Genomic DNA, 27192 nt, shown 5'->3' on the forward strand with positions numbered 1-27192 from the left:
GCACGAACAAAACGCCGCTATTCGGATATAACGATGGATTATTTTGGACCAAACCAACATTTGTTATTGAAGTAGCAGTCCTGGGAGTGCATTCTGACGAAGACAACAAAAGGTAATCAAACATTTATAATAGTAAACCTGATATTGGTGAGTGCTAAACTTGCCGGGTGTCTAAATAGCTAGCCCGTGATGCCTGGGCTATGTACTTAGAATATTGCAAAATGTGCTTTCACCAAAAAGCTATTTTAAAATCGGACATATCGAGTGCATAGAGGAGTTCTGTATCTATAATTCTTTAAATAATTGTTATGCTTTTTGTGAACGTTTATCGTGAGTAATTTAGTAAATTCTTAGTGAATTCGCCGGAAGTTTGCGGGGGGTATGCTAGTTCTGAACGTCACATGCTAATGTAAAAAGCTGGTTTTTGATATAAATATGAACTTGATTGAACAAAACATGCATGTATTGTATAACATAATGTCCTAGGGTTGTCATCTGATGAAGATCATAAAAGGTTTGTGCTACATTTAGCTGTCTTCTGGGTTTTTGTGACATTATATGCTAGCTTGAAAAATGGGTGTCTGATTATTTCTGACTTGATACTCTGCTGACATAATCTAATGTTTTGCTTTCGTTGTAAAGCCTTTTTGAAATCGGACAGTGTGGTTAGATAAAGGAGAGTCTTATCTTTAAAATGCTGTGAAATAGTCATATGTTTGAAAAATTGAAGTTTTTGTATTTTTGAGGAGTTTGTATTTCGCGCCACGCCCATCATTGGATGTTGGAGCAGGTGTTCCGCTAGCGGAACGTCTAGATGTAAGAGGTTAAAAAGACCCTAAGGATTGATTGTAAACATCGTTTGACATGTTTCTACGAACGGTAATGGAACTTTTTGACTTTTCGTCTCGGGTTTTGTGCCCGCGCATTATGCCTTTGGATTAGTGATCTGAACGCGCGAACAAAACTAAGGTATTTGGACATAAATATGGAGTTTATCGAACAAAACGAACATTTCTTGTGGAAGTGGGAGTCCTGGGAGTGCATTCCGATGAAGATCAGCAAAGGTAAGTGAAGATTTATAATACTATTTCTGAGTTTTGTTGACTCCAGAACTTGGCGGGTAACTGTATAGCTTGCTTTGATGGCTGAGCTCTGTACTCAGAATATTGAACAATGTGCTTTCGCCGTAAAGCTATTTTGAAATCTGACACAGCAGTGTGACACAGCAAGTGTATCTATAATTCTTTCAATAACTGTTGTACATTTTATCAACGTTTATGATGAGTATTTTTGTAAATTGATGTGCTCATTCACCGGAAGTTTTGGGAGGCAAAACATTTTCTGAACATCATGCACCAATGTAAAATGGGGTTTTTGGATATGAATATGAACTTTATCAAACAAAACATAGATGTATTGTGTAACATTGAGTCCTGGGAGTGTCATCTGATGAAGATCGTCAAAGGTTAGTGATTCATTTTAGCTGTATTTCTGGTTTTTGTGACGCCTCTCCTTGCTTGGGAAATGGCTGTGTGGTTTTTCTTGTCTCGGCGCTGTCCTAACATAATCTAATGTTATGCTTTCGCCGTAAAGCCTTTTTGAAATCGGACAATATGGTTGGATTAACCTGTTAGGGCTAGGGGGCAGCATTTGCACGTCTGGATAAAAAAAATGTACCCGATTTAATCTGGTTACTAATCCTACCCAGTAACTAGAATATGCATATACTTATTATATATGGATAGAAAACACTCTAAAGTTTCTAAAACTGTTTGAATGGTGTCTGTGAGTATAACAGAACTCATTTGGCAGGCAAAACCCTGAGACATTTTCTGACAGGAAGTGGATACCTGATGTGTTGTATTGACTTTAAACCTATCCCATTGAAAAACACAGGGGCTGAGGAATATTTTGGCACTTCCTATTGCTTCCACTAGATGTCACCAGCCTTTACAAAGTGTTTTGAGTCTTCTGGAGGGAGATCTGACCGAACAAGAGCCATGGAACGATGATGTCCCATTAGACACCTGGCGCGCGAGTTCATGTTGGGTACCCTCGTTCCAATACGTTATAAAAGAGTATGCATTCGTCCACCTTGAATATTATTCATGTTCTGGTTAAAAAAGGCCCTAATGATTTATGCTATACAACGTTTGACATGTTTGAACGAACGGAAATATATTTTTTCCCCTCGTTCATGACGAGAAGTCCGGCTGGCTTAGATCATGTGCTAACAAGACGGAGATTTTTGGACATAAATGATGAGCTTTTTTGAACAAAACTACATTCGTTATGGACCTGTGATACCTGGAAGTGACATCTGATGAAGAGAATCAAAGGTAATGGATTATTTACATAGTATTTTCGATTTTAGATCTCCCCAACATGACGTCTAGTCTGTATCGCAACGCGTATTTTTCTGGGCGCAGTGCTCAGATTATTGCAAAGTGTGATTTCCCAGTAAGGTTATTTTTAAATCTGGCAAGTTGATTGCGTTCAAGAGATGTAAATCTATAATTCTTTAAATGACAATATAATATTTTACCAATGTTTTCTAATTTTAATTATTTAATTTGTGACGCTGACTTGACTGCCGGTTATTGGAGGGAAACGATTTCCTCAACATCAATGCCATAGTAAAACGCTGTTTTTGGATATAAATATGAACTTGATAGAACTAAAAATGCATGCATTGTCTAATATAATGTCCTAGGAGTGTCATCTGATGGAGATTGTAAAAGGTTAGTGCATCATTTTAGCTGGTTTTATGGTTTTGGTGACCCTGTCTTTGACTTGACAAAACATTACACACAACTCTTGTAAATGTACTGTCCTAACATACTCTAAATTTATGCTTTCGCCGTAAAACCTTTTTGAAATCGTAAAACGTGGTTAGATTAAGGAGATGTTTATCTTTCAAATGGTGTAAAATAGTTGTATTTTTGAAAAATTTGAATTTTGACATTTATTTGGATTCAAATTTGCCGCTCTTGAAATGCACCTGCTGTTGATGGAGTGCACCACGGGTGGCACGCTAGCGTCCCACCTAGCCCATAGAGGTTAACGAGAAGTGTACCTTTAAAATGGGATATAATAGTTGTATGTTTGAGAAATTTGAATTATGAGATTTTTGTTGTTTTGAATTTGCCGCCCTTCTAGCTTGTGTCCCACATGTCCCAGAGAGGGTAAACAAATCAAAATATATTTTATATTTAAGATTCTTCAAAGTACCCACCCTTTGCCTTGATGACAGCTTTGCCCACTCTTGGCATTCTCTCAACCAGCTTCATGAGGTAGTCACCTGAAATTAATTTCAATTAACAGGTGTGCCTGACATAAAGGTCAGTAAATTTGGAAAATTGCAGTCGCAAAAACCATCATGTGCTATGATGAAACTGGCTTTCATGAGGAACGCCACAGGAAAGAAGAAGAAGAAGCGTGAAGCATGGAGGAGGAGGTGTGATGGTGATTTGCTGGTGACACTGTCTGTGATTTATTTAGAATTCAAGGCACACATGACCCAACACACCTCCAGGCTGTGTAATGGCTATTTGACCAATAAGGAGAGTGATGGAGTGCTGCATCAGATTACCTGGCCTTCACAATCACTCGACCTCAACCCAATTGAGATAGTTTGGGATGAGTTGGACCACATAGTGAAGGAAAAGCAGCCAACAAGTGCTCAGCATTTGCGGGAACTCTTTCAAGGCTGTTGGAAAAGTATTCCAGGTGAAGCTGGTTGAGAGAATGACAAGAGTGTGCAAAGCTGTCATCAAGGCAAATGGTGGCTACTTTGAAGAATCTCAAATATAAAATATATTTTGATTTGTTTAACACTTTTTTGGTTACTACATGATTCCATATGTGTTATTTCATAGTTTTGATGTCTTCACTATTATTCTACAACATAGAAAATAGTAAAAATAAAGAAAAACCTTTGAATGAGTAGGTGTGTCCAAACTTTTGATTGCTAATGCTACAGCTTATTTCGCTAGCTAAGGATCCATATTTAAGACTCACAATTAGACCCCAAGTTTAATCCACCCAGTTAACTTCAACAATCAAGTCATCAACATGCAGGGCTTAAAGTTTGTAGAACACATTTATGGATTTTTGATATGTTCATATGTCCTCCTATACCCTAGCTGACACCAAGGCCGAAGTCTTCCTGACTTCCGAGTCTGGAAAGTCTCCTTGATGTTGTATGCACAATACGTCAATAATGAAGAGGGCTGTGGTTTTTTATTGATTGGTTCTCCTCTGTGTCTTTATCACTCAAACACCTACATGAGCAGCCACACACAGCCCACGATATTCGCCCCCCCCCCCCCCTTCCAATATAACTGTTGTATTTTAAAATCCATACAACGAGAGGTCTCAACTCCCCTGGAAGATATTTTTAAACCTTTGACAGAACCAATCCAAAGCTTGACCAATTTTAGTGTGAATATTGCACCAACAAACTGACTGCTGTCCAGACCAGTGTGTCACAGCTCGCCCTCGCTGTGTACCAGGTGAGTCTCGTCTGCAGGGCTACCCACCTCCCCCTTAACAGATAATTCATAAATCACAATTATGAATATACTTTGGATGATAAACACTCCCCATCGCCCTGAGGTGCGTTTCTCTTTATTAATCACCATAAATAATGGGATGACTTACAAAAAACAATGACAGCTCTATGGATATTCGTATCTGCGTATAGATGATCATTCTGTTTCGTTAGAGGCATGTGCTCATGCAAGTGATGACTCAGATGGTATTGTTTACTCACTGCAAGGCTTCAGCGAGAGGCGCTCGAAGATCCCTTTGAAATCAACATACTGTCATTACGGATCCTTTCCCTGGAGTTCCTTGTGCCACATTTTACCCTGTAAACATATCGCTGAGAGACATCCATTTCATTCCACAATCTCTCAATCAGTGGGTCTCATTCACACGGCTTATAATCAGAACCATATCTAACTATCTTTGTTGTTGTTAGTTTTTGCCCCTCAAAGGTCAATACGTAGTCATCCATCATTCAAAGGTATCTGAACAATGTACCTTTCCCAGTATAAAAGTAAAAAAGTACAATTGTAATGGTTTTCTCAGTGAAGGATCTCTTTTTGTATTTTGGCCTCTTGCAATAGGTGCCTCTTTCCTAGTCTTTCAACTCAATTATGAAATGCAAGTTGAGGAGACTAAACTTCTTGGTGTTACCTTAGACTGTAAATTGCCAGGGTCAAGGCATATTGATTAGAATGTTGTAAAGATGGGGACTGCAGAATGGCGCCGGAGGGGATGCTGCTGCCATTTTACGGGCTCCTAACAAACTGCTATTCTGTTTGTTTTTTCGCGTTGCTTGTAACTTATTGGTACATAACGTTTCTTCCACCATCTCTTATGAAAATAGCTGACGGGTCGCCACCAGGTGGTAAGGGTAGGTGACAACACATCTGCCACGCTGATCCTCAACACGGGTGCCCCTCAGGGGTGCGTGCTTATTCCCCCCATGTACTCCCTATTCACCCACGACTGTGTGGCCATTGCACAACTCCAACACCATCATTAAGTATGCAGACAAAACTGGGAGTAGGCCTGATCACCGACAACGATGAGACCGCCTACAGGGAGGAGGTCAGAGACCTGGCAGTTTTGTGCCAGTATAACAACCTCTTCCTCAACGTTAGTAAGATAAAGGAGCTGATCTTGGAGTACAGGAAAAGGAGGGCCGAGCACGCCCCCATGTAGTGGAGCAGGTCGAGAGATTCAATTTCCTTGGTGTCCACATCACTAACAAACTATCACGGTCCAAACACACCAAGATAGTTGTGAAGAGAGCACGGCAATTCCTATTCCCCTCAGGAGACTGGAAAGATTTGGCATGGGTCCTCAGTTCCTCATAAAGTTCTACAGTTGCGCCATCGAGAGCATTCTGACTGGTTGCATCACCGCTTGATATGGCAAATGCTTGGCATCCGACCACAAGGCACTACAGAGTGTAGTGCGTACAGCCCAGTACATCACTGGTGCCTAGCTTCTTGCTATCCAGGACCTCTATACCAGGTGGTGTCAGAGGAAGGCCCTAAAAATTGTCAAAGACTCCAGTCACCCAAGTCATAGACTATTCTCTCTGCTACTGCACGGCAAGCAGTACCGGAGCACCAAATCTAGGTCCAAAAGGCTCCTTAAATTCTAACCCAACCTACATGTACAGTTGAAGTCGGAAGTTTACATACACTTAGGTTGGAGTCATTAAAACTCGTTTTTCAACCACTCCACAAATGTCTTGTTAACAAACTATAGTTTTGGCAAGTCGGTTAGGACATCTACTTTGTGCATGACTCAAGTCATTTTTCCAACAATTGTTTACAGACAGATGATTTAATTTATAATTCACCGTATCACAATTCCAGTGGGTCAGAATTTTACATACAAGTTGACTGTGCTTTTAAAACGCTTGGAAAATTCCTCCGTCCTATAGAACATTTGTGGGCAGAACTGAAAAAAAGTGCGAGCAAGGAGACCTACAAACCTGACTCAGTTACACCAGCTCTGTCAGGAGGAATGGGCCAAAATTCACCCAACTTATTGTGGGAAGCTTGTGGAAGGCTACCCGAAACGTTTGACCCAAGTTAAACAATTTAAAGGCAATGCTACCAAATACTAATTGAGTGTATGTAAACTTCTGACCCACTGGGAATGTGATGAAAGAAATAAAAGCTGAAATAAATCATTCTCTCTACTATTATTCACATTCCACATTCTTAAAATAAAGTGGTGATCCTAACTGACCTAAGACAGGAAATTTCTACCGGAATTAAATGTCAGGAATTGTGAAAAACTGAGTTTAAATGTATTTGGCTAAGGTATACATATACTTCTGACTTCAACTGTACCTATTACCTTGACTAACCTGTACCCCCGCACATGGACTCGGTACTGGTACCCCCTATATATAGCCTTGTTGTTTTTATTTTATTGTGTTACTTGTTTTACTTTAGTATATAAAATGTTTTATTATTATTTTTGCTAATATTTTCTTGCTTACTTTAAAAAAACCCTCTGAGTTGTTGGTTAAGGGCTTGTAAGTAAGCATTTCTTGGTAAGGCCTACACCTGTTGTATTCGGCGCATGTGACAAAAAAAAGGTTATTTGATTTTGATTTGAGAGGTTTGTCTCAGCATATTTAACACAACAGTCGATCAAACAAGTCCTGCAGGCTTTTGTTTGATCTAATCTTGACTACTGCCCAGTGATATGGTCAAGTGCTGCAAAGAAGAACCTAGAAAGCTGCAGCTGGCCCAGGACAGAGCAGCACATCTGGCCCTTCAATGTACACACAGCTGTCAACAGTAGGCATGCAAGTGTCTCTTGGCTCAAAGTAGAGGAGAGACTGACTGCATGATTGAGCCATGATCACATGGAACTCCCTTCCATCTCAAATTACTCAAGTAAACAACCAAATTAGCTTAAAAAACAAATAAAACAACACGTCACAGCACAATGCCTCTTCCCTATCTGACCTAAATAACTTGTAGGCATATGTATATTTACTGAAGTATGTATGCATATAACTGATAGATGCCACTGAATGTAAATAGAATATATGAAAATGTAATATATTAATGTATTTGGATGTAGGCCTAGAGTAATGGGTATCTCTATTTCTCCCAGGACATTTGTTATTTCATATTTGTGTAGTTCAATTCTTGAGCTGTTCTTGTCTATTGATGTTCTGTATTATGTCATGTTTTATGTGTTTTGTGGATCCCAGAAAGAGCAGCACCTGCTTCAACAACAGCTAATGGGGATCCTAAGAAAATACAAAAAATACTTAAGATAAGGTTGAAGGAGGCTTTAACCCACCCATAAATTATGAGCCCAATGTTTGGCTTGTTTTTCTCCCGCACTGCTGGTGTTAGATCGGGGGAATGTAGCACCTCACTACCTCTCCCTCTCTCTCCTCCTCCACTTCTTCCGTCCCTCCCTCTCTCTGTTTCCTGGGGTGTGTCTGTGGCAGCTCTTCTCTCCTCCACACGGTGTGTTGTGCACTGCCCCCTTGTTTATGCTGCTGCTGCTGCTGCAGAGCTTACTCCCAGAATCTCTGCCTCCTCTTTCTTTCTCTTGCTCTCTCTCTCTCTCACTCTCCCTCTCCCTCTCCGTCTCCCTCTCTCTCATTTAACAGTGATAGGGAAGGCAGTGTGGTCTCTGCCTCTGTCTCGCTTTCACAAGCAAAAGCTTACAAGGGCGCACGCACGCAGTGTGTCAGAGAAGGGATGGGGCAGTTGTTGTTTGTCAGTCTGGAATCCTGCTGAGAGTGAAAGGGAGGAAAGCGCCGGTCGGGAGCCGTGGAGCCCACATCACTCACAGCGGAGTGAGCAAATCTTTCTATCTCTCCCAGTAGGCAGCCTTCAAGAACAGCAGCCGCATCAGTTTTTCAGAGCAGCACTCTTCCCCCTCCCATCCTCTTTCTTGCTCTCTCTCTTTCCCTTTCTGTCGCTCACTCTCCCACTCTCACCTCCGTCGGCAATGTGGGAATGTAGCGGACTGATGTAGCAAACAAGCAGCCAAGGCTTTCAGATTTTTCTACCACAATGACAGGCGGTGGACAGACAGCTGGAGAAAGACGGACAGTCCGGGAGATCTGAGGGGAAAGGGATTGGATGGGGATCAGTTGGATTTACCCTCCCCCTCTTCCGCCCCACCAGCCACATCCCGACAGATCCTCTCCCCCACTCTCTCTCCAGTTCCACTGGCTCTCTTCATGCAGGATTACCGTTCACCACTACAGCTGAAACAACGCTGCACAGGGCTGCCTGGAAGGACAGCAAGGGGGAGGCTGACCCAAGGCAGGGAAGAAGACTGTAGAGGAAGCCCCTGGACTGGAGCCTATATAAAACACCTGAGAAATAAAAAGAGGGCAACCCCTTCAGAGCCACAGAGGAAAAGGAATCGAGGGCCGTGGATTAGAGTGCCATTGAGAAGCAGTGAGTTGGAGCCGCAGAGGAGGTTTGTTTCTCATTGACACACACAGGATTTACAGCTATGGTCTGAAGCTTGCCAACACCGTGGATCGATGTCCTCCTGCCTGCCTTTTTCTTCAGCTTTTTTGCTCATACGGGAGTGAAGTATCTTGGGATTTACCGTTGTTTCGTTACCATCTAACTACAGCGAGGCTCACCCCCTCCGTTCAGCACCCTCACCTGTACATGTCCAACCTGTGTGTCTGTTTGTTTCTGTGTTTGTTTGTGTGTGTACTTAGCTAGCTCTGCGCCAGAGGGAGTGTATATTTGCTTACGTGTGCATCCTCGTGAGCTGCTTGGCTTGTAATTACTTGTACGTGTCTGTGGGTGCCATCTTGTGTCTATGTGTGTGTGGGTATAAATGTAGAAATTTAGTGTGGGTGCATTGGTAAGATGCCCACTGTTGGTTCTGTTCCCCATCCCCTGTCTCGTTCGTGCCCTTTTGTCATTGGGCCTCCGGTTTGACCCCTGAACTTTGACGGCATCGGCAGGATGAGTGAGCACTCAGGAACGAGCACTCTGGGGGCCATGACCCTGGAGGAACCCGGGGATGAACAGGCCTCCCCTCGGGCCCCGGGGCCTCTTCGCTGTGGGCCCTGTGCAGTGTGGTCCCGCCAGCAGACCTGGCTGTGTGCGGTGCCCTTGGTGATGGGCTTTGTGGGCCTTGGCCTCAGTCTAATGCTGCTCAAATGGATTGTAGTGGGCTCCATTCAAGACTATCTGCCCACGGACCTGGTGGACGCCAAGGGCATAGGGCAGGATCCCATATTTCTCTATGAACCCAGCGCCCTGCCCAAACGACCAGACACTATGACCACGACTTCCACCACCAACCCTCTAGCGTCTGATGGCACGGCCCCAGCCCCGAGAACTCGATTTGCGCCGCCCTCCAACCACTCGGCCCCGCACCTCCACAACCGGATCGGCAGTGGCACCCACGTGATGGGCACCACCACCACTACCCGCACCACTCGACTTGTCCCGCCCGGGGGTAGAGAGGTGACCCCGCACAGCACCACGGTACAGCAGAACGGCAACACGGGAAACGGTCGTAAGGATAAGGACCCCCCGAACTCACGACCTAGTCCAACATCCACAACTACCAAAGCCACAACCAAGGTGCAATCGCCCACTTCTCCGCCATCGCCCCCAGCCAAGCCCACCGGGCGATGGAACCCTGGACGCTCTGTGAAAGGTCCAGCCACACGCCCACACCACCGCTTCAGAACACGTAAGTCTGTCTTTCTTAAAGGGAGGGTGTGTTTGTGTCTGTGTGTGCAAATGGAACAAATGTTCCACAAGAGCTCAAGCGTTTGTTCTATCTAGCAAATGTAATTGGAGTGCTGGTGGAGCTGGTGTTCAATTACCATACATTAATGTATTGCTGCTGAATAAGAAAAACCCCACAAAAGTCTACTTTGTATAAACCATAGTCTAAATATGTGCCGTATAAAGATGATCTCCTCTAACGACATGAAAGGAGGCACTCATGCAACGTAATGGCATTCACACTGTGGCATTCATTAGCCAGTCCCTCCAGGATTTCGTGGGCATTTTCTGTGATATTTGTGGGCATAAATGCTTTATTTAGATGTGCCAATTCTGACATTTTGCATGGCAATATGCAATGATTTTGTCCAATTAGTTTGTTGACGTATGGCTTGAATGAAACATATTATGCAGTAAATGTGCAGAGCTCTCTTTTTGCGCTGCGATGCTATAATATTGCACTTTTATGCTATAATATTGCAATGATTTTACTGGTTTATGCAGAAATAGTGTGGTGATTGGTAAAATTTCCAAGCCCTTGCATAATATGCAGGGAATTGTTGATTTAGCAAAAAAAATGCTATCTCAGAATCGCGGAATCCTGGAGGGACTGAATAGAAATATGGAGGCACTTGATTTCCTTCTCATCTTTATCTTTGACTTGTGCATTAACGCAATAAGAATCTCTGCTCCTGCAGGCTCCACGCACTTGATATTAGTGTCATAAAAAAATGGTTGCTGCTATCTCTGTGGCTCTATGATGGGTCCTGTTTCTCAGCTGAACACGGGGGACACGAAAGCTTCTTAGACAAACGCTGTGACTGTGGACAACATATCCCTGTTTTGGAAAACAAATATGGAGGAGGGAGAGAGGAGGAAACCGGGAAGCTCTCACCTCCTGTCTGCCTGTATCAGATAGCTAGGCAAAGATCCCATTTAGATAAGTGACGTTATGAGCACTGCCGCAAGTGCAGAAGAGAGACTGCAGGACATACCATGGACAGAGAGAGGAGAGGGAGGAAAATAGAGGTAGGGAAGATAGAGAGAGTTAGGAGTGGGAATAAGAGAGAGCGTTTGAGTGAGAGGGGAGGGAGGGAGAGAGGAGTGTGTGTGAGAGAGAGGGGAGGGAGAGAGAGAGTGGAGGGAGGGAATAAGAGGGACATACACAGAGAGAGAGCGAGTAGAGAAGGAAAGGGAGTTGGTGGCATTATTTAGGCTCTTACTCCAGGGACATTTTTTTTAAATCAAAAGTTACTTATTTTTGTTTTATGTGAAAGAGTGTGTGAGAAAGTATGTATGCTTGCATGCATATATTTACTTTATGTTTGTGTCTATGCATTAATGTAGTTTCTTGCTTACTTTTCCTTTGATTGCATTTTCATAAGGAATTTGAAATCCAGGACATAAATATCCTATTGGTTTATTAATAAAGCACATACTTCTGTATATTTTCACATAATTTACAGTTAGTAGCAGTACACAAGATGGAATGGAAATGTATTACTAATTGATTTAAATTTTGTCATGAAAAAGAGGGTTTCAGTTTATTCATGCAACAAGTAAATTATCAAACCCATTCAGTGTTCTCTGTCAATATTAATGAATTATTTGAACATCACAAGTGTTTGTCTGAATTACAGTTCGGCATTGAAATATAGAATATGATCAAAACAAAGACGTTTACAGTAAGGCAACTCAACACCTTCATTTTGACGTGAACAACAAACCTATGGGCAAAACTGGTTAAATGGCGACACTTTTGCTGTTGAAAATACATTATTTAAAAAAATGTTGCTTACTGGAAATCAGTGATATTCATTCTTAATTGTTAGACACTGTGACGAAGTGAGATGAAGATCCGCTAGCCTAACCCTAAGGGCAAGATTTTCATCCTGACTGACTTTAGTTTAATATAAAACTCCATTAATGTATGTATAAATCGGGAGACGCTGTGCATGGCTGATGATGTCAGTTATGCAAGACATTGCAAATGAGGGGGCTGTCTGCATATAGACTACATATTCTATGACATGGGTGGAGACTTCACAGAGAATAACATTTAGTCAAGCCTCTTTCCCATGGGATTTCAGGTGAGACCTGAGGTTTGGAGTTAATATATAGTCCCAGCAGGCTGGCTTGGAACATCATAAAAACTTTATTTTCCGGTTAAAAGGTTTCAGGTTGAGGAGGTGTCACATAACCAGATTACAACTAGCTAAATATGTACATATCTGGTTGTTAAATAGACGTGTTTGAAAAAGTAATCTTACGACCAGTATACAACCTTACCATGACGAGGTGAGAACACGTCAGGTTGATGTGACTGATGTCATTGTGGCTGGTAGCCTAGTGGTTAAGAGCGTTGGGCCAGTAACCAAAAGGTACAGCATACAGGAAGGTATAATATTTGCACATTGATATATTAGCAGAACACTGCTTCTACTGTATTATGTGAAGTATGAAACTGCCACACTTGAAAGTTATCAAAAATCTTTGTTTAGAATATCTACATAAGTTTAGCAATTGCATTCTTCTCATTTTACTCTGTAGGCTACTGATGATACAAAGCTTCCTCCTGGAGGAAGCTATGAATTGGTTAGTAGCGTACAGAGCAGTGGCGATTTTAGCATGTAAATCTTGGAGGGGCAAACTCCCCCAAAAATTGGGGATGCTCGCCAGCAAAGCCACTACACAACACAACGCTAAACAATGCATTCATTTCACTATAATGGTGACAAGCGGTGCGCACAAACTGTTTGGGCCTACATAAAGCTGTCCCAACTGCAGAGCTTTCTTTCCAGCACAATGGAGTGAATCCTTCCAACCGCTACGTCTGGCTATCAGAAGAGCCTTGTCTGGCAGCGAAACAGTTAATTCAGTCTCGTTTACTGCCTTTTTAAAAAAACAGCTGATATGGCTGACTTGCTTAAACAAATGTGGTTCCTACGGACATTTGAGATGTACAAACTATGGCATAAGTGAACGATGAGCGGATAACAGGCATTCCGTAATTTCGATTAAGACATTAATGAGCAAGCTAAGATCAAAGTAGTCAATATAACTATGTGTTCAGCACTTTTGAAATGTACATTGACAGAATGCAGAACATGGGCTGCTCTTACAGTATTTTCCCTGTACACCAAGTCAGAACGGTAGGTTAAATAAAGGGGGCATATAAGCAAGCAATGAAAGCTCTTACAATATTCGATGATGACATTTCTCAAAAACAGGTTATAGGCTACATGTGCACCACCGAGTCAGAACAGTAATGTTAGGAAAAATGAAGAGCTGAAAATGGACCACATTTTTAGGGTGAGGCACATGGGCTACTAACAGCTTACTACACAACATACACTTAGTATTACTTTCTTAGATACAGTATACATATCTTCTAAGCATATTACATCATTTATGCAGAGGCATAAAATACATTTTTGGACTCACCTTGTTGTGATGTGCTCACCTGAACAGGAATGTGGTGCGGTGGTCCGTCGTGGACAAATTTTGTCATCAAAGAGAAAGAGGCCAGGTTTACCATTCCGAGTTGGCTGACCATTCAAAGCGTTTTTTCCCAGTCTGAGCTCGTTTATTCCAGACTTCCCATTTGCAATGCTTGCAGTTAGCCACGTTCACCGATTCCTTCCAATCCACTCATTGTTGAATTTGCGATTTCCAACTTGTTGTGTAACATTTATGTCCAATGGCCGATGAGCACCGATACGTTTTATCTATCATTTCTCTTCATTATTTCTCTTCGTATGACAAGGATTAAAAAGGATTTGCCAGTAGATTGTCGACTTGATTCATGATGATAACTGCTAGCTAAGATTTTGAAAGTAAGATGTTGACATGATCAGTCCAGTCAAAGCTACTGTACTGTACATATAACGTGATTTGACGTCATTTTATCTGTGGCCAAAGACCTTCAGCCTTCTTGGGCACTTGTAATGTAACTATATGGCAGGATCCAAAGGGCTTACATTTTAAATGGACCTTACTCAAGAAAACAAAAAAGCGACTATGTTTGAATGCGGCTTTATTAACTCAAGGATATACAGTTGAAGTCGGAAGTTTACATAGACCTTAGCCAAATACATTTAAACTCAGTTTTTCACAATTCCTGACATTTAATCCGAGTAAACATTCCCTGTCTTAGGTCAGTTAGGATTACCACTTCATTTTAAGAATGTGAAATGTCAGAATAATAGTAGAGAGAATGATTTATTTCAGATTTTATTTCTTTCCTCATATTCCCAGTGGGTCAGAAGTTTACATACACTCAATTAGTATTTGGTAGCAATGCCTTTAAATTGTTTAACTTGGGTCAAACTTTTCTGTTACGACTTCCACGGAAGTCGGCTCCTCTCCTTGTTTGGGCGGCATTCGGCGATTTACGTCACCGGCTTTCTAGCCATCACTGCTCCATTTCTCATATATCCATTTGTTTTGTCTTGTTCCATTACACACCTGGTTTTCATTCCATAATCACTGCATGTATTTAGTCCTCTGTTCCTCTCCATGTCTTTGTGTGTAATTGTTTATTGTTATGTGGATATTGTCAGGCGCTATACTTTTGCCATGTTCCGTGTTTTTGGCACGTTATTGTTCTTATGTGCTGTCATTTTTGGACCGAAATTAAAGTGTGCCTGTTTACTACACTCTGCTCTCCTGCACCTGACTTCGCCTCCCGTACACACCCCTAACAGTTTCGGGTAGCCTTACACAAGCTTTCCACGATTAGTTGGGTGACTTTTGGCCCATTCCTCCTGACAGAGCTGGTGTAACTGAGTCAGGTTTGTAGGCCTCCTTGCTCGCACACGCTTTTTCAGTTCTGCCCACAAATGTTCTATGGGATTGAGGTCAGGGCTTTGTGATGGCCACTCCAATACCTTGACTTTGTTGTCCTTCAGCCATTTTGCCACAACTTTGGAAGTATGCTTGTGGTCATTGTCCATTTGGAAGACCCATTTGCGACCAAGCTTTAACTTCCTGACTGATGTCTTGAGATGTTGCTTCAATATATCCACATAATTTTCCTGCCTCATGATACCATCTATTTTGTGAAGTGCACCAGTCCCTCCTGCAGCAAAGCACCCCCACAACATGACGCTGTCACCCCTGTGCTTCACGGTTGGGATGGTGTTATTCGGCTTGCAAGCCTCCCCCTTTTGCCTCCAAACATAATGATGGTCATTATGGCCAAACAGTTATATTTTTGTTTCATCAGACCAGAGGACATTTCTCCAAAAAGTACAATGTCCCCATGTGCAGTTGCAAACCGTAGTTTGGCTTTTTTATAGCGGTTTTGGAGCATTGGCTTCTTCCTTGCAGAGCGGCCTTTCAGGTTATGTCCATATAGGACTCATTTTACTGTGGATATAGATACTTTTGCACCTGTTTACTCCAGCATCTTCACAAGGTCCTTTGCTGTTGTTCTGGGATTGATTTGCATTTTTCGCACCAAAGTACGTTCATCTCTAGGAGACATAATGCGTCTCCTTCCTGAGCGGTATGATGGCTGCGTGGTTCATTGATGTTTATACTTGCATACTATTGTTTGTACAGATCAACGTGGTACCTTCAGGCATTTGGAAATTGCTCCCAAGGATGAACCAGACCAATTTTATTTCTGAGGTCTTGGCTGATTTATTTAGATTTTCCCATGATGCCAAGCAAAGAGGCACTGAGTTTGAAGTTAGGCCTTGAAATACATCCACAGGTACACCTCCAATTGACTCAAATGATGTCAAGTAGCTAACAGAAGCTTCTAAAGCCATGACATCATTTTCTGGAATTTTCCAAGCTGTTTAAAGGCACAGTCAACTTAGTGTATGTAAACTTCTGGAATTGTGATACGGTGAGTTATAAGTGAAATAATCTGTCTGTAAACAATTGTTGGAAAAATGACTTGTGTCATGCACAAAGTAGATGTCCTAACCGACTTGCCAAAACTATAGTTTGTCATCAAGAAATTTGTGGAGTGGTTGAAAAGCGAGTTTTAATGACTCCAACCTAAGTGTATATAAACTTCCGACCTTAACTCTCTCTCTCTCTCTATATATATATATATAAAATATAAAAATGTGGGGCTCAAAACAGGTGGGGCAGAGAATGACGATTCACCACTGCTACAGAGTGGAATAAGAAGAGTACCATCCTCCTGCATCACACATCTGCCTGTAGTTGCTGATTACTGGCCTCTGCCTGCTGGACCAATGGGCTAAGGCAAACTCTGTCATATCCAGAGTGAAGTGTCATGCACTCCACCGCTCCTGCCACCTGACTGCACGGGTCCATAACCTGTAATACATTACATAGATTATATGGAAGGGACTTCACCCACTGGAGGTTTGAAGACTTAACCTCACCCGAGAGCTGTGCATGTCAGCGTGCGGTTAGACAGCCAAATCCTTAAGATTTGGAAAAATTGACAAATAGAATGCCATTCTATTTATGGTTAGATAGCTGAAGTTGTACTCTATACACACCTTATTTTTATTTGCTTGGTAAGTGTTTACATACTGTCTTTATAGGCACATTGATATGATATTTACAGCATAACATTTTAGTCTTTGTTACACAATTACACTCATAGATTATCTTGTTTATAACACTCAAGCAGGATGATGTTTGTGCAATGTCCACATGTAACCTACACAATATTAGTAGTTCTAGAATTTGTCCCCCGTGAAAGATCTAACAGAAGACAGAAGAAGAGACGAGACAAAACTTGCCAGTTATAGAATATCGTGTTGTAGGACAGCTGAGCTGACTCAAGACCAGGCATTCAACTCGCCGTTGATACCGTTTCCTAAAATGTCATTACATGACGTGATGAAACTAAGTTGCAAGCTACTTTCGTAGCAAGGTGTTGTAGAATGATTGTCTAATAAAACTCATTTCAGATGGACTTGTTGTAGTACTTGGAAGTTAAAATTTCTGTTCGGGTAGCCTAGTGGTTAGAGCGTTGGACTAATAACCGAAAGGTTGCAAGTTCAAATCCCCGAGCTGACAAGGTACAAATCTGTCATGACACCCACCCTCTATTCAAGAGTATGTTGTGTCTCAAACAATGGTGGGCACAACACAAACACCTCAGATGGTGTAAATTGGATCTAAGATACCACATAGAGTATGTGAAAAATCAGTTTTTTATATTATTTATATTAAAGGTAAAAAAATGAAAATATGTATTAATATTTTTTGGGGGGAATTGATGAAACAGTTTGACAACCCTGTTTGTAAGCTTTTAAATGATATAAGACTCAACCATTTATATTTTCCAGTGATGAAGACATGGATGTCTCATGGCAGGGCGGGGTATGCAAAATGGGTCAACTTTGAGCACCTCAATCTCCTAAATGTTTTGGCATTCAGGTCCAAAAATCACTTCTGACCACTTCTACCATGGAAAGTTTTGTTCAAATCAAAAGGGGTTCAGTCAAAAAGTGATTGAAATCAAATAATCTAAATATATTGTGATTGTCTTTAAACTATTATACTTCTCCATATTTTTTACATTGGATTTAGACATTTAATATACAAATTGAGGAACAATACTGCAATTGTTTTTGTGTGTGTACAGAATGTATTTGTGTTCAGGGCCAATGTAAATTCCTCTGTGATTTCTATGACTGTTAGTGAATATATTGTAATATTTCTAGTACAAGGGCTCAGACCTCAGGGCTATGTGTTAATGCTCAAAATATGAGGTTAAATACATGTAAAAATATATATATATGTTTCCTCATCTTTCTTATATCACTCAGATATAAGAGAGACACTTCAAAACAAACTTAGTTTTGATATGTAGTAAATCTGATATTCAATGCGCTTGTAAGGCCCAATTTTTTTTTCTCCATCAAATATATATTTTGGGGTGAATACTTCAAGGGGTGTCTGATTATTTCTGGTTGGGTACTCTGCTGACATAATCTAATGTTTTGCTTTCGTTGTAAAGCCTTTTTGAAATCGGACAGTGTGGTTAGATTAACGAGAGTCTTGTCTTTAAAATGGTGTAAAATAGTCATATGTTTGAGAAATTGAAGTAATAGCATTTCTAAGGTATTTGAATATCGCGCCACGGGATTCCACTGGCTGTTGAGTAGGTGGGACGATTAAATGAAATAGCTAAAGGATCCATGGTATGACCTTCAATTCCATATAGCTTAGTAGAACCCCTCAACCCCCAGCCTTAGACTGTTTAGTGCCAAAAATAATGTGTTAAATACATGTTACAAAAAGAGAAAAAGTTTCCTAATCTGTTTTATGTCTCTCAGATATAGGAGAGACACTTCAGAATAAACTTCCTTTTGATATTTTTTTGGGAGTATCTGTTGTTCTATGTTGTGAATCTGTTATTCAATGCGTTTGTATGGGCTCATAGCAGTAAGGCCCAAAAATATTTTTCATCAAAAAAACATTTCATATATTTTTTTGATACTTCAAGGGGTCATAACATTCTAAATCAAATAGCTAAATGATCCTTGGTATGATCTTCTAAAAACCATTCCATATAGCTTAGTAGACCCCCCCTCCCCCTCCCCCAGCTTAGACAGAGTTTAGACTCTGATGGGTTAATAGAAGGAACCATGAATTCTGCTCTGTGAGCTACAGCTGAAGTGCAGCTGGGTCATGCAGCAAGACAATGATCAAAAACACACAATCAAGTCTACATGAAAATGTTTAAAAAGCAACACATTTGAAGTTTTGGAATGACCTAGTCAAAGTCCTGACCTAATTCCAATTGAGATGGTGTGGCAGGAGTTGAAACAAACAGTTTATACTTGAAAACCCACAAATGTCGCTGAGTTACAGCAGTTCTGCATGTAAGAGTGGGTCAAAATTCCTCCACAGCGATGTGAGTGACTGATCAACAACTAGAGGAAGCGTTTGGTTGGAGTCATTGCAGCTAAAGGTGTCACAACCAGTTCTTGAGTGTAAGGGGGCAAATACTTTTTCACACAGGGGCATTAGGTGTTGCATAACTTTGTTTATGTAATAAATGAAATAAGTATGTAATTGTTGTGTTATTTGTTCACTCAGGTTTTGGTTGAAGATCTGATAACATTCAGTATCAAAAATACGGCAAATTAGAGAAAATTAGAAAGGGGGCAAATACTTTTTCACGGCACTGTATCTCTATGGTGTCAATCGTTTATTTGTTATTGTTTCGGTTTGGACAATTTTGACTTATTTTGGAATTTAAAGAATCCCAATAGCTAGCATATGTCTGGCTATCTTTCATTTGGACAGATGTACATCGCCGCAAAAATATATTTTAGTCCCAAAACCATACTTTTTCTTGATATACTAGATGCTCGGTAGTGACGCTTCTTAAAAGATTTACCAACTTGCTCACTCATTTTCTCTAAAATGTTTGCAGACAGACTACTCACCATGTGGCCATGCTGGAGAAGGGTGCAATCCAATAATCTGGTGATATTTGTAGTGATACTTTTATTTTGTGTGTTTCAGTAGTGATATCAATAGTGTTGAAATAAATACAAAACATTAGCTTTATTTTTGAACATGAAGATTAGGAGTCAGGGTTTGGGAGAGCCACCTACCTCTCAATACTAATAGGTGTATAAACTGACTTTGTAAATTATGTTTGCTATTGCCTTTGATTGAAATTGAACATATTTGACATGATTCAGGAAACAAGGCTCATGTTGCAAGTCAGACTTCACAGAAGAGCCTTTTGAACATAATTTTTTTTTTTATCAAAATGCGTTTTTTGGCAAGAAATGCCTTCTTGAACATGTGAACTTTCATGTGCCTTAATAACAAACTTGTATGCCATCTGTAAATACGAATGAAATTGTTAAATTACGAGCCTTGTTGGTTAAGCCACAGAAAAAGCTACAACCTTTCCACTTGCCATGATTGGCTAAGATAATGAGTGGGCTGGACATGCCGTTTGAGGATTTGTCTGCCATATTGAAGGCTGCTGTCTATTTGAGCTCGTCAGTCTGCATTGGTAATCCTGTCGAACATGGCTTTTTAAAAATGTATTGTGTAGTGGAGCTGCATAAGTGTTGCTCTCCACTTTCTGGAGGATCAAGATTTGAAATCAGCCGGAATTAGAGTATGATAGCTAAAGAGATGGAGAAAACACCTGTCTCCGGATTACATCTTCAAAATAAGGGCAATTGTGGTATGGCATTCCTGACAGGAAGACGCATCCATCATGCATGATGATGTATACAGGTAAGATAGACTAGCTTCTAATTTTGACAGAAAGTGGTTTCATTTCAAGCTAAAATGTACTGTTAGCTAGCTACCTAACATCAGCTGGCTGGCTCCCTAGCTGAAGTTATTATTTGTTTCCCAGAGCCATTTGCTTTTCTAGTTATAGCCTAATGTTAGCTAGCTAACATTGGACATGGTTGGTTAGCTCCCAGCACTGTGGCATTGTTGGCACTTTGTTCATTGTTGTTTAACTAGCTAACGTTAGCTGGCTGGCTCGTTAGCTAACGTTACGTGACGTGTGTCCTCTTTAACATTGTTTACCTAGCTAGGTTCATTGTTTACCTAGCTAGCTAGCTATATGTCTTAAGCTAAAGTGTACTGTTAACTAGCTAGCTAACATTAGCTGGCTGGCTCCCTAGCGGAAGTTATTATTTGTTTCCCAGAGCTGTTTGCTTTTCTAGTTAGAGCCTAATGTTAGGCATTGTTGGCACTTTGTTCATTGTTGTTTAACTAACTAATGTTAGCTGGCTGCCCTCCCCAGAGGAAAGGAAAATCAGAGATAAGACCTCTTCTTAATCACATTTATTTCTCCTAGACATGATTAAGCACAATTCAACACCAATATGAGATTTTGACTATTTTCTCATACTTCTCAAATACTGCTCCTGAGAAATAGCCAATGACTTATCTCACTATGATCAAGCTATAACCTGTTATGGCTAGGGGGCAGTATTTTCACGGCCGGATAAAAAACGTACCCGATTTAATCTGATTATTACTCCTGCCCAGAAACTAGAATATGCATATAATTATTAGCTTTGGATAGAAAACACTCCAAAGTTTCTAAAACTGTTTGAATGGTGTCTGTGAGTATAACAGAACTCATTTGGCAGGCCAAAACCTGAGAAGATTCCATGCAGGCTTCAGGCTTCAAGTGGCTGTTACGTAGGTGGGAGGAATTCGTCCCGCCTAGCCCATAGAGGTTAAGAACATTGGAATCAGACTTACCCCAGAACATTGTGCCCTGTCTGACAATTTCTTGCCCTTCTTGATTATCTCTATCCATTACAGGGGATCTCTGCTGTTACGTGACACTTCCTACGGCTCCCATGGGCTCTCAGAAGGCGGCAAAAAGCTGAATCGTGGCTTTGCAGGCTCTGGCTGAAAAAAAGTAGCGCGTTTGGGTAGTGGCTGGTCACAGTACTGTGAGACTCAGGCTCGTGCCCGAGTCGACCCCATGCTTTATTTTCTTTCGTCTGTTTACCTAAACGCAGATTCCCGGTCGGAATATTATCGCTTTTTTACGAGAAAAATGGCATAAAAATTGATTTTAAACAGCGGTTGACATGCTTCGAAGTACGGTAATGGAATATCTAGAAATCTTTTGTCACGAAATGCGCCATGCTCGTGACCCTTATTTACACTTCGGATAGTGTCTTGAATGCACGAACAAAACGCCGCTATTTGGATATAACGATGGATTATTTTGAACCAAACCAACATTTGTTATTGAAGTAGCAGTCCTGGGAGTGCATTCTGACGAAGAACACCAAAGGTAATCAAACTTTTGTAATAGTAAATCGGAGTTTGGTCAGGGCTAAACTTGGTGGGTGTCTAAATAGCTAGCCGTGATGGCTGGGCTATCTACTCAGAATATTGCAAAATGTGCTTTCACCGAAAAGCTATTTTAAAATCGGACACCTCGATTGCACAAAGGAGTTCTGTATCTATAATTCTTAAAATAATTGTTATGCTTTTTGTGAACGTTTATCGTGAGTAATTTAGTAAATTCACCGGAGGTTTGCGGGGGGTATGCTAGTTCTGAACGTCACATGCTAATGTAAAAAGCTGGTTTTTGATATAAATATGAACTTGATTGAACAAAACATGCATGTATTGTATAACATAATGTCCTAGGTGTGTCATCTGATGAAGATCATCAAAGGTTAGTGCTGCATTTAGCTGTGGTTTTGTTTTTTGTGACATTATATGCTAGCTTGAAAATTGGGTGTCTGATTATTTCTGGCTGGGTACTCTGCTGACATAATCTAATGTTTTGCTTTCGCTGTAAAGCCTTTTTGAAATCGGACAGTGTGGTTAGATAAAGGAGAGTCTTGTCTTTAAAATGCTGTGAAATAGTCATATGTTTGAAAAATTGAAGTTTTTGTATTTTTGAGGAATTTGTAATTCGCATCACGCCTATCATTGGATATTGGAGCAGGTGTTCCGCTAGCGGAACGTCTAGATGTAAGAGGATAAGATCTCAAAATGTCTCACAATGTTCTGGGGTAAGTCTCATTCCAATGTTCTTAATGTGTCTCAAAACCTTCAAAGAATGAGATAAACAGCAAGATCTAAAGATAAACTCTGTTGTCTCATTGGTGACTGTATCCAACTTCTCAAATATGTTTCAGTTATCAGTTATTATATTACCAAGTCTCAACACTCAGATCTCTTACTCAGATCCAAATAGAAGATATTTTCTTAAGTTTCCTCACCCATTTATGACAGTGCAATTTCTCAAATATGTCTAACACTACTTAATCTTCATCTTATTTGAATCATTTGTTTAATAAATCAAGATCTCAAAATGTTCTTATAAGTCTTATTTTGCATCAATGTAAAGTTTTGAATCAGATTTACTATATAAGGCAAAGTGGTGGTCATTTGCTCAGCTAGAATATAATTTAACAAATTCTTTTTTATTCTTTAAATAACAGCACAATTAACTACACATCCAATGTACAGTACAAAGATGTTGTGACAGTGGAGGGTATGTGTTGCTGCATCCCCAGAACCTCCCTGTGGAGTACCAGTCAATACAGTATGTTAATGAAACTACTGAAATAGAAAACAAAATATCCTAGACATGAACAAATCAAGCCATATGTTTACAAAGCATTAATAACAAACAATAAAGACAACAATGATGAATGACAAAGTAGTGTGCCGCCTTAGGCAGAACTGGCAATGCTGTTATAATGACTTTAAAGCTATCTTTTCTGTGCTCTTAAAGTAGCTTGTGCTAATATTTCTCCAGAGTATTGGGGAAATGCTCCACAAAAACAAGGCCAGGCATTGAGGATAGATCCATACAAACAACTTTGCCCAGAACCTGCTGCAGTGACAACAACCATCCGTACAGGGGTTTCCAGAAGGGGCACGATATGAAAACATGTGCCACTTGTTGCATAACAGGCAGATATCTGCCCTCTCAAATACACAAACAAGTGCTAACATGGAAGAGTTGCCAGATTCTTCATGTGTGAAAAAGAACTCAACTTGGGCATACTTGATCTGTGTCCCATTACAATATACAACAGTGAAGTTGTTTCTTTTTTTGTGTTTCTTGTAATGTCTGGATGTGAGCTGTGTTCTACCAACCTGAGCCCGTTTAAAGGCTCTCAGAGTTCTGTTTTGAATGGGGTGACCTACACACTCCTCCAAGGCAGTCAGATTGTCTTCCTCAAGTTGAAACACACTTGCTCTGATCACACTCGTCCCGTAAATAACTACTTTCTTGGCAAAAGCTGTAGTCATTGGACATTCTGGCATAGAATTCCGCAACGACATTGCCAGCTTTTACACTTTGTGCAATTATTGGAAGAGACTGTACAAGACCAACAGCATTTACTATCTGAATAGGTATATTTTGAGTGCCATGTATGAGCCGTAGCAAATAACCATTTTTGTCCTCAAAATGGAAACCTGAATGAGTCCACAGTGGCCCAAGGTCTCTAACACTGTCATTTAAGTGAACAAGTAAGTGCATATTAGCAGTTTGGTATCTCTCACCATAAAGATCAGCTATCTGGGAGCAAAAGTTCAAGTTAGTTTATTTTTTTTGAGTTCGTTTTTCAGCATGGTCAATCTGTTTAACTGATATGGAGTCCATCAAGAGTATGAAAACTGATTCACTTAAGAAGTAGAAAATGGTTGAAATAGAAAGCACCAAGAAGACCCCTGAAAACAACCAGGTCCAAAAATAGCAAAAGGGACCGATATTCAGGAGTTGAAGAACATTCTGTGTGATGTAACTGAGCGAGGACAACGCGTCAGGTCAAAACTTTTAAGTTTACTGAGCCAAGTAGGACCCTTAACACCATGCACAGTGCTTTGAGTGTCAAAGGCAGATTTTGCATCATCAATTAACTTGTCATGTGTATACTGTGGGCCTTTTGGGTTGTCCTGCTGAAATGGGAAAGCATGCAAATGTCCTCTCACTACAGCTTTCACAGTCACTCCAGGCTGTTCACATTTGAGGCATCCAAATTGACCATTGAATTGCACAGTATTGGAGACCAATGCCCTTGCAGGCAAGTCACACGTTCCAGCAATGGTCAAAAATGTGCATAGAAAAGACTTTGAGGTCTTCCTGTATCTAACAAAAACACAATGCTCTTCAAGCTTATGTAAAGTGTTGCTTAACCTCTTGTCGTTCGCCAAGGATAGGGGGCGCTACAGCGATTTTTGAAAATAATTTGTGCCCATTTTAAACGGCCTCCTACTCAAACTCAGAAGCTAGGATATGCATATAATTAATACTTGTGGATAGAAAACACCCTAAAGTTTCTAAAACTGTTTGAATGGTGTCTGTGAGTATAACAGAACTCATATGGCAGTCAAAACCCCGAGACCGATCGTAACAGGAAGTGGAATTCTGAATTACGGACTCAACTTCATCAGTTTTCCTGTAAATCACACAGTGAGCAATGGTTCATTGACTACTTCCTATTGCTTCCACTAGATGTCCCCAGTCTTTACAAAGTGATTTGAGCCTTCTACTGTGAAAACTGAATGAATGAGACGCTGTGGAACGTGGTCACACGGAGAGGGCCATCACCATTATGACGCCGGCTCCCCTGGCTACCCCTTTCGAAACGTTTTGAAACACAATGCAATCGGCCCCCTTGAATCTTATTGGAGCTCTGGTTGAAAAAGGCCCTAAAGATTTATGTTATACAACGTTTGACATGTTTGAACGAACCTAAATAAAAAAAAAATGCATTTTTTCGAAAGTGAGGTCCCGCGCACGACGGCACTTTTGGTGCAGCCTTCAGAACGCGCTAACAAGAACAAGCTATTGGAACATAAAGGATTAACTTTTTCGAACGAAAATACATTTGTTGTGGACCTGGGATTCCTAGAAGTGCTTTCTGATGAAGATAATCAAAGGTAAGGGATTATTGACAATAGTATACAAGACTAGATTTGATATGCGATTGTTCCAAGATGGCGCGACCTGTAACGGTAGCCTATTTTCTGAGTATCGCATCCCCTTTTATCGCAAAGTGTGATTACCCAGTAAAGTTCTTTTTAAATCTGGCATTACAGGTGCTTTCAAGAGATATTCATCTATAAATCTTAGAATGACAATATTACATTTTAAAAATGTTTTCGAATAGTAATTTAGTAAATTGTAGCGCTGTTTCACCGGATGCATTTGAGGGAAAATAGTTAGTCAACGTTACGCGCCGATGTAAAATGCTGTTTTTATATATAAATATGAACTTTATCGAACAAAAGAATGCATGTATTGTGTAACATGATGTCCTAGGGGTTGTCATCTGATGAAGATTGTCAAAGGTTAGTGCTGCATTTAGCTGTTTTTTGGTTATTTGTGATGCATGTGGTTGGTCGGAAAATGACTATGTGGCTACTTTTATGATATACTCCTCTAACATAATCTAATGTTTTGCTTTTGCTGTAAAGCCTTTTTGAAATCGGACAACGTGGTTCGATTCAGGAGAGGTGTATCTATAAAACGATATAACATAGTCCTATATTTGAAAAAAATATATATTACATTTTGTTATGCTAATGGAGATAGGATTTTTCGCTGGATGTCAGTCCGACCAGGGGTTAAAGGCTTCAGGAATGTCAACATGGAAGGTTTGGAGTCCCCAAACCAAAAATCATATTTTCCCTTTTAGTGCGTTCACTGTAGCTCAACTCATTAATGATACAATAAAATAGCCAGACTGAGAATTTTGACATTTTAAAAATAGGCACTCCATCAGTGTTCCAGGTAAATTATATATTTCTAGGATCTCTTAATGGCCCACCGACAGCTGCATATTTTCTGTACACCTCTCCATCATATACATCCTCATTGTTATCTCTTCCCTTTTTCTGCCTCTTGAATCTGAAATTCAGTTTTTCTTTGAAACCCTCTTTTGCAAACAGCACCTGCAGTTGCTCCTCGATAGAAACTTCAATAAAAGAAGACGTTGCTTTCTCTTTCAGCACATTGGCACCACAAGATTGACATACGCTATCATCCTTCTCAACTAAAACCAAATAATGACTACAATACTTGTGCAAGATATAGGATACTGCAGCAGAGTATGGGAAAAATTCTCTGAATTTGTGTATGCTGCTCAAACAATCTGTGTTAAACTGCTCTGGACAAAGCAACGTAATCAGTTTCAGTAAGTCAATGAGGGCATTTCCAGTGACTTTGTGACAATTTATATATGTCATTATGATAAGAAGGCACTCAGCAACAGTTGTAAGGGCATTGTCATAGAGTGGTTGTTCCACATTAATCACTGAATCATCCTTGCATGTTGAGGGAGCTCTATCTCTGCCAGCAACACTTTCAAATTCCTCATCCCAGTTTACACAATCATCAAAGGCAGACTCCTCCATGGTATCATGAAACTCCTCATCCCAGTTTAGTCCATCACTCCTTCATGGCAAGAGACTCCTCTTCAAAAAC

At 40.5% G+C, this 27192-nt stretch overlaps 1 protein-coding gene across 1 annotated transcript in view; it reads left to right on the forward strand.

The window, feature by feature from the left end:
• The first annotated feature begins 9242 nt into the window (after positions 1 to 9242).
• LOC106579414 (pro-neuregulin-3, membrane-bound isoform) overlaps positions 9243 to 27192 on the forward strand; it is a 442960-nt gene continuing 425010 nt past the window's right edge. Inside the window, exon 1 of the mRNA XM_045702613.2 lies at positions 9243 to 10239. Coding sequence (XP_045558569.2) covers positions 9501 to 10239 — 739 coding nt within the window. The 5' untranslated portion in view covers positions 9243 to 9500. The remainder of the gene's footprint in view (positions 10240 to 27192) is intronic.

This window comes from Salmo salar, chromosome 19 (genome assembly GCF_965601325.2).
Source record: "Salmo salar chromosome 19, fSalSal1, whole genome shotgun sequence".
Taxonomy (NCBI): domain Eukaryota; kingdom Metazoa; phylum Chordata; class Actinopteri; order Salmoniformes; family Salmonidae; genus Salmo; species Salmo salar.